This window comes from Equus quagga, chromosome 11 (assembly GCF_021613505.1).
Source record: "Equus quagga isolate Etosha38 chromosome 11, UCLA_HA_Equagga_1.0, whole genome shotgun sequence".
Classification (NCBI taxonomy): domain Eukaryota; kingdom Metazoa; phylum Chordata; class Mammalia; order Perissodactyla; family Equidae; genus Equus; species Equus quagga.
This window is the reverse complement of record NC_060277.1, coordinates 57,983,346-57,996,317: the sequence shown is the minus strand read 5'-3', so window position 1 is coordinate 57,996,317 and position 12,972 is coordinate 57,983,346. Positions and strand designations below refer to the sequence as shown.

At 47.5% G+C, this 12,972-nt stretch overlaps 2 protein-coding genes across 2 annotated transcripts in view; both read right to left on the bottom strand.

Annotated features, from left to right (window-relative positions):
• Nucleotides 1–121, bottom strand: part of LOC124247189 (multidrug and toxin extrusion protein 2-like) — a 92,163-nt gene extending 92,042 nt beyond the window's left edge. The window contains exon 1 of the mRNA XM_046676271.1: nucleotides 20–121. Coding sequence (XP_046532227.1) covers nucleotides 20–121 — 102 coding nt within the window. The remainder of the gene's footprint in view (nucleotides 1–19) is intronic.
• Nucleotides 122–1,745: 1,624 nt separating this feature from the next.
• LOC124247979 (multidrug and toxin extrusion protein 1-like) overlaps nucleotides 1,746–12,972 on the bottom strand; it is a 36,133-nt gene continuing 24,906 nt past the window's right edge. The window contains exons 15-17 of the mRNA XM_046677900.1: nucleotides 5,219–5,313; nucleotides 4,442–4,517; nucleotides 1,746–2,301 (exon numbers count right to left, since the gene is read on the bottom strand). Of these exons, the coding sequence (XP_046533856.1) occupies nucleotides 2,075–2,301; nucleotides 4,442–4,517; nucleotides 5,219–5,313 (398 nt within the window). The 3' untranslated portion in view covers nucleotides 1,746–2,074. The remainder of the gene's footprint in view (nucleotides 2,302–4,441; nucleotides 4,518–5,218; nucleotides 5,314–12,972) is intronic.

Here is a 12,972-nt window from a genome sequence, read left to right as displayed (position 1 = left end):
CGGCCGCCTCCCGCCGCACGTCGGGCGGCAGCGCGCCCCGCAGGCCCCGCAGGCAGCCGCGCCAGCTGGGGGCGCCCGGGCGCGCGGGGGTCTCGGCGTCGGCGGCCGCGGCGAGGTCCATGCCGGCGCGGGAGCGGCTCGGTGGCGGGCGCGCCCACGCGATGGGAGCGCGGAGGCGGCGGCAGGGGGCGGGGGGCTCCACCCCCACCCCCACCTCCACCTCCACCTCCATCCTGCAGCCGCCCCGGCGCCCCGGCCAACCGTCGTCGCCAGCGGAGCTCCAGGGATGAGGCGGGGAGGGGGCAGCAGGCCACCCTAGCGGCAGGGGAAGGCGCGGTGTCGGGGGAGAGGGCGTCCTTGTGGGGGAGCCGTGGGCGCGGCGCTCGGTGATGACAAGGGAGACGACAGGTCGGAGAAGGAAGATGTGCTGAGGGGCGAGGAGGGAGGGCGGCCCTCCAGAGCACACTGCTGGCATTTCAGATGACATTGCTCCCTCTGCCTCGCTTTCTGGCTGATAAAGAATTTGCTCCCCGCGAATGAGCTCCTTGCCAGCAATTTGCAGCTGGTTGGGTGAGCCTCCGTATCCCGGGGCTCCTACCTGGCGAGGGGAAGGGCAGGCAGTGGGAGAAAGCCCTAGGAGGCTCGGGCGTCCAATGGGGATGGAATGAAGAGGGGATGTGCGGGGCTTCCTAACAAAGAGCTGGGAGAGGGGGCTTTGCCGGCGCCCAGCCGTGAGGGCCACCGTAAGTGCAAGCCTGCATCTTAGTCCCTGGAAAAGACCTTCCACTTACGTAGACCCAAGAAGAATGAGGCACTGAGAGTGGCCCCGGCTAAAATCTGCCACTGGGTATTTTTTACTCAGGGCAGCTAACTTTTCTGATTTCGTCTATCAGCTGTTTTCAGGGCGAAGGCCATGCCTAGCTCTTTGTATCCATCCCAGCACTCCGCGTACATGTACTGAGGCTTGCTGGGTTCACAGCGTGGACCCAGCCCCCAGAAGGCTGAAGCCAAGTGTGGTTAGTTCTTAATTCAAGGCCGCTATTGAAGCGTTGTCCACCGACCACCCCGGGAAGAAGCAGCAATGGCCGTTTGGATTTTCACAGCTCCAAAGACGTCCCCAACTATTTTCTAAGCCCAAGGAGAAGGGAACATTCATGAAAACCTTATTTTTTTTGAGACACGACCATATAAAATCTCCTGGATATACCAGAGAAGGCACCAAGAGCCAGTGCTTTTTTAAAGACCAGGACAGACCCAAACAGAAGATAAATAGGACCTGCCCAGGACCCCAGCCTCCCCTCACCTAGCAACTTCTTTTCATTTCTGCTGCCTTCCAACTTTCTAACCCCTTCCTTCTATCAAAATAGGAAGGGGTCTGACTTCCTCCTCCAGTTTACCTGCATTAGCTCTTCAGACCCTTTATTTCTCTCTTTGGGATGCCCACCACTCGAGAAAAATGAAGTGCTGGTTCCCAGTGGGGCCTTAGCCTACAGCTTCATCTCTCCTTGCCTCGGCCAATCCATGTCAGCCAAACAGATAACTAAGACTGGCCCTGATGCTAATCGAGGCCATCTGACTCCTTTCTTCTTAATGTCTGTCTTCTCCCCTTTTAGCTTCCTAAGCATCTCCAGTGCCCACGGTGCCTGAGATCTGGACCCCAAATGAATATTAACAAATCCCATTTCCCATTGAATAATAATCTAAGGCACAAGGAAAGATATATTGTAAAATATATTTTAAATAATTCAGATAGTAAGAATCCTTAAGCACTCAGTACATGGGCTCGTGTCTAAACAGCAGAAGAAATGTCAAAGCTATAGCAGGATGCAGTCAGTACACAGCGGTCCTTCGTTGAGACAGTGTAGCCTTTGAGACATAGTCTTGGACTAGAACATAGGTTTTACCTTAGTTCCTTTTCTTCATTAGAAAATACATCTTTGAACACTCAAGTCTTGAAATCCATGGGCACTCCTGAATTACGTTAACTGAAACGAACTGCCACTGTTGGGCTTCTGAATTATTTATTTGTAAGCTGGAAAGCATCTCTTGACCTGCCTAGCTCTCTCTTGCCACATCACTGAATTCTGACATATACTCGCACTAAGATCCCCAACAGCAAGACTGAGACAACCCCCAGAAGCAGGAGCCCTCGCCGCAGCACCAACTGTCTCCCGGACAACTTCGTTGTGTCCCTTGGATGGACCTGAAGACATTCTTCTTGGTGCATCTGCTGATCCAGCTGAGTCTCATCTTTTTTTTCGATATCTCCCATTAAAATTCCTCCATGGTTTTCAGGGTCCACTGGGAGGAAAACGGAACTTGGTTAGCAGCTTAAAAGGATTTTTTTCATCTGTGTAAACGGTGATGTGTATATGTGTTACTAGCTGGCAGGAAGGTAATTCAGGAAGCAGTTGCTACAGTGGATAAAAAGAGATACCCTATCTTGAGTGCCTCTCCATTCACTCATTCACAAACACTGACCGGATCCTACTGTCGGCTTGGGTCCTCCAGGGAGCTCTGCCCCACGGCAAGAAGCAGAGAAGGACAGTAGCTCTCCAAGTTCAGATCATATGGGAAACTTTTAAGGGGCCATCACCCATCTAATTAGTATTTCAGAAAGAGAACAGGGCCAATGGAGGAGAAAAATAACTTAAGAAATAATTCAAGGCCATTCAGAGAACTGAAGAGAATCTTCACATCAAAGAGCCTGCCAAGTACCAAGCAGGATAGTGACTGAGACCCAGGTTTAGTCTCATGTCACTTCAGAACAGTAAGAAGAAGGAAGATACCCTGAAAGCTCCCCAGAGAGAACTAGGGGCGGATTCCCCAAGGGAACAAGCGGAAGATTGGCATTCGACTTCTTAATAAGCATAAGTGAATATCAGGAATGATACAAGCCCTCGGAGTTCTGAGAGAAAACAGTTTTGAACAGGATAACACCAGCTCGCATTGACACTCCACGTCAGGCGCTGTTCTCAGCACTGCCCTCGGATGAGCTCGCTTACCCTGGCAACAGCAGTGTGAGTTAAGTGCTATTACTAACCCGACTTGACAAATGGTAGACGGTAGGAAACTCAGACCAACCCTTCCTCTGAAGATAATTATAAAAGCTGGATGAAACAAATGAAAATATCTTGCAGTGGTCAGAGAGCTAACAACGTAATGAAAAGTCACCAGGGCAAGATGGTGGAAACCCAGAAGAGTGCGCCAGCCTTTGGGGTAGCTTTTGCCCTGAGAGTTCTCCATCTGGACAATGCAGCTAAGAAGCTGAGCAGTGCTTCTGGGAGTTCAGTAGCTACCAAAGTGAACCCTTCTGCACTTCGGGTTAGAACTCCGAGGGGCTGCATCAAGAATTCAGGATGAACCAGAAGTAAGCCAGCCCTCACACTGCTCGCCTTTGGGTCAGATGAGTGGTCCAAAGACCTTGATTTCTGAAATTGCCCTAGACTGCTGGGAACCCTAAGTGTTTGACAGAAGCAAAGGAAAGTCCTCTCTGAAGACAGACGACATCTTAGGGCTCAAGTTACTTCTACAAACAGTTTTCAAATACAGTCTGGAACACAAAGTCAACCAGACACACAGGAGACTAGACAACATGAATCAGAACTGGCAGAAACAACAGAATTGACCACTGACTGCAGTCCAGCCAATATTTGAGCTCAAAAGGGTTTCAGTTACAAAGGAGCTAGTAACCAGTGTGAGTGGATGACTAACTCCCTAAGGAACTGGGAATGTGGCAGGGTTACTAAATTGACAGAAGGAAAAAGATACACACATTTGCATCATGTTCATCAAAAGTATAGTCAAAATCATAACCTGTTTAAAGCCCACCTACGTTTGCCTGACAGACAGCAGGGACCCCACTGAAACAAACATACCAATGTCAGACGTGGTCAAAGCACAGATGACCAAGCATTAGAATTGTCTGTAGAGGGGCCGGCCCGTGGCCGAGCGCTGAAGTCCGCGTGCTCTGCTTCAGCCACCCAGGGTTTCACTGGTTCGGATCCGGGGTGCGGACCTAGCACTGCTCATCAGGCCATGCTGAGGTGGTGGCCCACATAGCAGAATTAGAAGGACCTATAACTAGAATATACAACTATGTACTGGGGGACTTTGGGGAGAAGAAGAAAAAAAAAAAGATTGGCAGATGTTAGCTCAATGCCAATCTTTGGGGGGAAAAAAAAAAGGAAATGTCTGTAGAATGCCTACATAAGTACTAGCAAGGAAGTGGCTACCTGTAGCCTTTCATCATCTGTAACAGTCTTGTCGAGTCTGTTTACCTCAAATTGGGTGTTAACTGACTTTATCATTTGTTTCTGAAACACCTCCTTATTTAAATGGGAGCACCCAGCAGCAAATCTAGTTCTGTCCCACAAATGGCCCTTCTAGGACCAGCTAGACAGGCCTGTTCCAAGAGTAGAGCTGTTCTATCATATGATACCTGGGTCAAGCAGGTCCTGAGAGAAAGCAGAAGTCCCATCCGGTGCCTTTCGTTTCAAATTGGCATGTACCTGAGCCTAGAAAACGAAACTCAAAGTAAATCCACAGGGCTTTACCATAGTGTTAATGAAACACTTGACTACCCAGTTTAGGAAAAGCCAATCCATTTTCTTTAACAGACATGCAACATTGGCGCTTCTCTAGTTCACAAGCCTGGAATCATCCATCATAAAGATTGACATGGGGTCAGTGGATGGGGGAAGGTTGGACAGAAAAAGCACATGATGAGGGAGAAGACAGGGACCAAATTCAGTGAGAATTCTCCCTTCTTTTGCCTCCAGATTTATCTCTCACCTATTTTCAGACCCTACATTGACCCTATAAAGTTGGAGAGAAAGATGCACACAGGTATCTTGATGAAATATTTTGAGATCATAAAAAACATATCAAGATGAATTTTACGGCATCCCACCTTTCTCTCCAGTTGCAAATCTTGTCCTGAAACTGGCTTTTCAGGCACAAGGGCCACAGCCTAGCACAGGATACGAGGAAGAAAGGAATTCCATATTTTTCTAATTAATGAATTAACAATGGAGAATGGATAAATCCAGTCACCTGGCCCTTCACATCTGAATTAAATCCAGTTAAAACAACAGAAAAGTAGCTTTCACGATAAAAGAGAAAAGAACTTCCAAGAGGAGAGAGAGAGCCAAAGCTGATTCTGTTTGTCTTCAGGAGAGGAAACTTTAATGGGATAGCAATGAACATAGTTAGTTACCTGTTGACAGGCTTTTTTCCAATTTAGCCGAGCAACAAATCCTAGAAAACACACAGCTTGAGAGACTGCACAGATGATGATCCCTAACCACAGACCTGGAAGTGGAAATATTTAACAGAGGTTAATTCAGTGGAAAAGCAGCTGCCCCTGGGGAGTGTCTCTCAGATCTCACTTCTGCGGATCTGCTCTCATGGCTGAGGTGGGGCCCACGGTGGCCCAGAGACTTCTATCCTGCTCTCTCCTTTGGTTTCCAGAACGTTCTGGGAGGCCCAGAGCTCCCTGAGGCCACCTCCCAGGGGTTCTGGAGCTCAGAACAACCTTGCAGAGGCTATTTTGGGCCTTTGTGATCATAATGCTTGGCTATTAAGAAACGTGCCAGTTATAAGGAAATAAAATTTCCAGGACAAACTACTTCTTATTTCTAAAAGTACTTCCAAACTACTATGCCCTATTTTCTTCGAAAAAGGGGACTAACATTTTAAAAATACAGAAATCCCCAGCCATCTAAAGTACTAACGCTCCCTCCCTCTCAGCTTCTTGCGGGACCTTACTTGCTCTGGGCACAGACTTCAGGAGCTCCCAGGGAAGGGTTACCCACAGAGAGATGATTACACAAAAGGACAGGCTGAGTGGGAACGGGGGAAGGGAAAAGACTTCTAGATCTCAAAGTACCATGCAAACTCTGCCTACTAAACCCACACAGGGCACACAGGGAGACCCCAAGTGATGAGGGATTTTTTTTTTTTTTGGTCAAGAGTAAACTAGGGGCCGGCCCGGTGGTGCAGCGGTTAAGTGCGCACGTTCCGCTTCGGCAACCTGGAGTTCACCGGTTCGGATCCCGGCTGCGGACATGGCACCGCTTGGCAAGCCATGCTGAGGTAGGCGTCCCACATATAAAGTAGAAGAAGATGGGCACGAATGTTAGCTCAGGGCCAGTCTTCCTGAGCAAAAAGAGGAGGATTGGCAGCAGTTAGCTCAGGGCTAATCTTCCGCAAAAGAAATTAATTAATTAATTAATTAAAATAAAAAATGTACATTTAAAAAAAAAAAAAAGAGTAAACTAATGGCAGAACCAGAAATTCTAACGAGAGCCATGAAAGACTGAACATACCAATAGACAGTGGCCAGACCACATTTAGAACTTTGACCCATAATCTAAAGCAACCTGCCCAGAAAACTAACAGCTTATCTACCAACAAAAACGCAGGAAGCCAGCCTGCCATACGTCGGTCAAGTGGAAGCCAGACTGCTATCTCTAGGGACAACCTGGGAGGCTAAACAATAACTTCTGTAATAATTGACCCAAAACGGCCAGGACTTCATCAATAACTGACAGCTTCCGTAATTTTTGTCCCTGCTTCCAACTTAGGATCACCCAGAGAACACCAAACATGTGCCCCCGACCGATCCCACAGGACGCCCCACTTCTAGTCGGCCGCCTCCAGCTTCCCCAGGCCAACAGCCCCGTCAGGGTGCACTGAGGCTTCCCTGTGTTCCTCTGTAAACCCTTCTCACTCCTCTGCCTGCCTCTGAGTCGCTGCCAGAACTCAAGTGATGGTGCCTGGCTCCTTTGCTAGAGCGAGCTCAGAGTAAACGGCCTTTCCTTTTCTCATTTGGTTGGTCTTCACTGATTTCTACTGTTAATCATGGAGGCTCCACAAGACCTGGTCCGCACTGCCTGTCACCGTGTACCCTAGCCTTTGACCAGGTGTGGTACCCACAGAGGCCCCTCGTGCCTTTCTGTTTGTCCAGTCCATGACGACGTGGTAAGTCAGGATCAGGTCTGAACCCCGATCTCTTTGCACTGAGTTCCTCAGCTGTTTCTTCTTCGGTTTGGTACCTGGGTTTCATCATTGGTTCCTTTTTTTTTGGCATCCTTGGTGGAATCAGGCCATTCTTTTCCATCCCTTTTGCTGTCTTTTGTCTTGTTTTGTGCTGTGCTGTGTAAAAGTGTTGTTTGTCATAAGAGGGAAAGTTAGAGGGCAGAACACAGGCACAGGCCCTAGAAGCCTGTTGTGGGAGCCGCTCTCACAGACCCACGAGTTTGTGGTTCTCACTCGGCTGACATCCACTTGGACAAACTGCCGTGGTTACCACTAAACCCAGATGAGGTTCTCCTTCTGTCTCAATTTCGTGTCCAGAGAGCTTGGCTTTGATCCAGAGAGCATTCCCTCTGGCTTTCTGCCTGCCAGGGTGTGCGGACTGTCAGGTCTGTGTTTGGAGGTGGCCAACTGTCAGGCGGGGGGCCCAAGACATGAGATGCATAAGCATTACATTCCTACTGACTGTCACCACCTCTCATGGTCACCTAAGTCTAAATCCTCTCCTCTGCCTGCAAAAATTCCCGCTTATGTGTACTCTCCTTATAATCCGAATTCTTGTGCCTGTCTTTCTAAATGGCTTAACTTCACCAAGGATGATTTGGGCCTTCAGCGGCCACTCTGCGAAACATTTGATTTAAACAAAATTGTTCATTAAGAGGTGCCTTAAGAAAGGGAACAAGGGGTCTGGCCCCGTGGCCGAGTGGTTAAGTTCACACGCTCCACTTCAGCAGCCCAGAGTTCCACCGGTTCGAATACTGGGCACAGACATGGCACCGCTCCTCAGGCCATGCTGAGGTGGCGTCCCACATGCCACAACTAGAAGGACCCACAACTAGAAGGACCCACAACTAAAAATACACAACTATGTACCGGGGGCTTTGGGGAGAAAAAGGAAAAATAAAACGTTTAAAAAAAAAAGAAAGGGAATAAGATTTCACAAGCCCAATGGGCAGCAGTTTTTGATTGGCATGCAGAGGACCCCAAATGAAATTCTGAACAAAAAAATAAGATTCTTTGGCCAAAGCTAATGAGCAATTTGACAAATTAAGCAAGAACAAATTAGACTCATTTCCCTAGAAATTCTCTCCCTACTTGACCTCCAGTTGCCTCCATATATCCAGCTCTCGTGCTTCCCTCTTGACTTTCTGATCTCACTCCTTCCGCATCTCCCTTCTCTCCCCCTTGTCCAGATCCTCCACCCGTACCCCACATCGTTCCTAAAAACCCCCAAATGCCAGTTGCCTCTAAGGATTTATCCCTCCCATAAGCCAGATATGCAGGCAACTACAGAATTTAAACCTTAGACCTGAGCTGAATTAAGAGCTATAACGAGGTCCCTAAACCCAAATAAGATCACCAAACATTCGTGGAAGAATTTAGAACTCTTCTGGGTGCATGTGACCCAGGGTTACCTGACCTCTATCAACTTGTTAGAACTTGTTGGCTAGAACCCCAGACCTGGATGGCAGAAACTGACGGGACTGACTAGAAAGGGACCCAATGGATCCCTCTCTTCACAACAAACCTGAGGGTCCCAAAAAAGGCCAGAAAAGTCAGTCAAAGTCTCTTAAAATCCATACCTGAAACGTTTCCAATAAAAATTGACTGGACCATAATTCAAACAAAAATCATGCAAACAAACAAACAAAAAGGTGAAACACTAGGAGATTTTCAAGATAGATTAGAAAATATCTTCCCACAACATTCCGGAGCTAAAGGAGGTGCTGATGTAACAGCAGCCCTGGCATCTCATTTTGTCAACAAGAAAAAGAAATTGGAGAACTAATTTGAAAGCAGAAATCAGAAGGGGAAATAGCCCTTTTGGTTGAACTCCAAAACCTGGCAGAACATTTTGAAAGGACTTTAAAAATGAGACAAGACCCAAAGTAAAGGTGGGGCCTGCAAATGAAACAGCTGGGTGGCCCACTCCCCAACCAACCACCAACTGACAAGGACACTTGCAGATATTGTCAACAGAAGGGACACTGAAAAAAAACAAGACAAGGAAAAATCGCTCAATTCAGATCCATGAGGGTGCTCTGAGGAAGGAAAAAGCGCCCAATATCCTGCCACACCCTTAGACACTCAGGGTGAACTATAAATGTTGATGGTCATCTTCATCAATTCCTGGTGGATACAGTGCCACTCTTTCTTTGTTAAACGCCACCACCTTTGCTCAGCCTCTTCGTCGGAGTAAACACACCACACAGGTGGTAGGTATTCCAAACAGCCCACAGGTTTTCCCAATCTCCTTGTTCTTAATTGTAACCTGTGGACCCTTGACTAAAAAACATCCCTTCCTGCTCCGTGATACCACCCCTGCAAATTTAATAGGCAGAGACTTACTTTGCAAATGGAATTGTGATATTAAATACACACAGACCATTTCTTGAGGTCCCAGAGGGCTCCGCTATTCATAGTCAGGCTCTGGATACATCTTGCCTCCTCTGTTATATTTGATGTAGACCCCAAAGATCTTGACACTGTACCTGACACTCCACGGGCTAAATATTCTACTGACATCACCACATAATTGGAGCAGGACCCATAAAGTTCAGATAGCTCCTACCTAACGTTACCTAAACTTCCCCAGCATCCCTCGAAGGCAGAAGCAAAGGAAGGGATGAAACCTATAGTTGAAAGACAAATCCAGAGGTCTTCTCAGACCCTGAACCAGCTGTTGTTACACTCCTGTCTCACCAGTAAACTAACCAAATGGATGAGGATATCAATTTGTTCAAGACCTCAGGGCCATCAACAAAGCTGTCATCCCTCGCTCCCTGGTCGTACCTAACCCAAACACCATCCTGCCATCAACTCCTCCTGAAGCCACTTGCTGCTTCACTGTAGTTGACCTCTGCTCTGCCTTTTCATTGTCCACCAGGGGAGGACAGCAGGATACCCGCACAGTCATCCCCCAGGGGTCACCGAGGCTCCCTCGTATCTTTCTCACTTCCTTCATCAACACTTAAAAGATGTAAATTTCCCTCTGATTCATGCCCGATACACCACGTAGATGAGCTTCCAGTTTGTTCAGGGAATGAAGAAGCCTGTAAAAAGAAGTCCGTTTTCTTGCTCTCAGCCTTAGCAGAAAAGGGACATAGTTTCAAAAGATAAATTACAATTTTGCCAGAACACAGTTCATTCAGTGCATGACCTATCTAACGAGGGAAGAACACTCTCTCCTGATGAGCTAACAGCTATCCAAAACGCCCCTCGACCGCTCAACAGAACAATGGGGAGGATGTCTAGGTTTCATTGGATACTGAAGACAATGAGCCAAAGTTTTCTGAGATTGTAGCACCTCTTTATGAACTGACTAAGTCCTCAGTGAGAGACTGACTGCTCGGGGCGCCCAGACACAAACAGGCCTTCTGGAACCTGAAGAAGGCTCTTCAGCAGCCTCCCTCTCTAGGCATCCCTAACTCCAAAAAGCCATTTTGTCTGTTTGTGCGTAAGCAACCTGGACAAGCCCTTGGGATTTTAACTCAACTTCATGGGAACCATCAAAACCCATTGTTTACCACAGCCTTACCCTTGACCACACTGCAAAGGCTTATCCCTCTTGTCTTCAGGCAACAGCTGCTATGCTGCAAAATGTGTTGCTGCTTCTGCTGCGTGCTCCCTGCTGGACCTCACGGTTCCTCATGAAGCACTGACGGTACTAGTGAGAACACACAGCACTCTTCAGCCAGCAACGCTAAGTACCCTCTTAGGAGATTCTGTCGGTATCTCCCTCTTCCATTACCATTCACCGCTGCAACACCCTGAATCCTGCTCCTCCCAAAAGAAGGGGAGCCTGGTGATTGTCTTCTCTCGGTTACAGAACTCACTGAGGTAAATTAGAGACTCCGCTTGAGAATGCTGACCTAATATTATCTGTTGCTGGGTCGTATCTCAACACTGAAACTGGACGTTATCAAGCAGGAGATGCTCTCACTAGTGTAAGGGCCCCTTTAGAATACGGTCCTTCACCTGAGGAAAAACCAGCCCCGCTGGCACAACTGGCTGTGCTTCCTAGAGCACGTGAACCAGCCAAAGACCGGAAAGCACGCACCCATACAGAGAGCAGACAGCCTCCTGGAGCAGCACACGGCTTTGGGATGCTTCGGAAACAAAGCGGGTTTCTCACTTCTGCTGGAACCCCCATCAAAAATGGACAGCAAGTTAAGGAACTCTTAGATGCACTCCTACTTCCTAGAGAGGGGGCTATTAGAAAGGGGGAGGCCCATGTTAAAAAAGATAATATGGAAGCTAACGGAAATGCTCTAGCAGATTGTTATGCCAAATAAACCTTTTTAATCAGCTTATGATCCCATCTAAACCCTCAAAGGATAAATCTCTGGAGGGATTCAAAGAGGCCATTATAAAATATCAACATTTAGCCCCTGGTTTTGAAAAGCAAGAATGGAAAAAAATCTGGTTGTACCCCTCACTCAGGTAACCTCTGGCATTATCAAGATGGGCACTTGGTAGCACAAGGTGATTTCAAATTAATATGAGGCGAATTTCTCCATTAAACTACTCATCATGAATAGACAGGTTGCTTAGTTTCTTAAATCAACATTGGTGGGGAAACTTTAAAAAGACAGCTGAGGTTAGTTTTTGGGTCATATGTCACCTGTCAACAACACAATACTGGGAAAACTGTGAAGGTTGGACATGGCCAGGAACCAAGCTTCCAGAGCCCTTTGAACACCTTCAGATGGATTTTGTCCAGCTTTCACCTTCCACAGGATTTAAATACAGTTTAGTAATCATATGTCTATTTTCAGGATGGATTGAAGCATTTGCTCACCGAAAAGCTACAGCCCTTACAATCACTATAAAGTTGCTTGCTTTTGTGTTTCCAACCTGGGACACTCCAACTTTTATATCAAGTGCCTGAGGCACACACTTTAAGGGAACCACATGAAAGAACTCTGTAAAGTGTTATCCCTTATTCAAAAACTACACTGCCCTTGCCACCTACAATCTTCTGGAAAAGTTGAAAGGACCAATGTCCTCCTTACATTAAAATTAGCAAAACTGTCAGAAACCTTTGAGCTCCCTAGTCTTATGGTCCACTCCCTCAGGGACATATCGGTCATCCCCCTATGAATTAGTAACTGGAAGGCCCATGTATCTAGGGATCGCACCTCCAATTCTAGACTCTGCACTGCTGCGTGCAGACACGGCAAAATACTGCAAGGGTCCTACCATCAACAGGTTAAGGCCACCTTTCCACAACATCTTCCTAAACAGCCTATTCAGGATCTTCGACCAAGGGATTTCGTCTATTGGAAGAGACATCAGAGAAGAACTGCTCTTGAACTTTGCTGGAAGGGACCCTATCAGTGGTTACAGTGCTGGCTCATTGCATTTTATCCAGACTCCTAAACGCTTCTGTGCAACCACTCTCTCATCAGATGATTGCCATGATGATACAACTATAAGAAGCTCAAGAAGACCTTGCGATACAGTTGACTATGAAGACGAGTGGCCAATCTCCAAATGGTGAAGTCTCATTTCCCCTGAATTGGTCATCTCAACCTCTCACAAGCAAGCAAATGACCAGAAAGGGAGAACAAGAGACTAAATATACAAGTGGACAATGGCCAGACCACATATAAAAAAAGAACTCTGATCCACAACCTTCCCAGGAAACCAACCCCTTATTCATAATGAACAACCCACAAAGCCAGCCTGCTGTACGTCAGCCTTTCAGGAAGCCAGACTGCTAGCTCTGCAGACAATCCAGGAAGCTAGACAGTAACTTCTGCAACCATCAGCCCCAAATGGCCAGGACTTCATCAATAACTGACAGCTTCCCTAATTTTTGCCCCTGCTTCCGACTTAGGACCAGCCAGAGAAAGCCAAACATGTGTCCCGGACCAGTCACACAGGATGCCCCACTTCTGGTCAGCCGCCTCCACCTTCTCCAGGCCAACA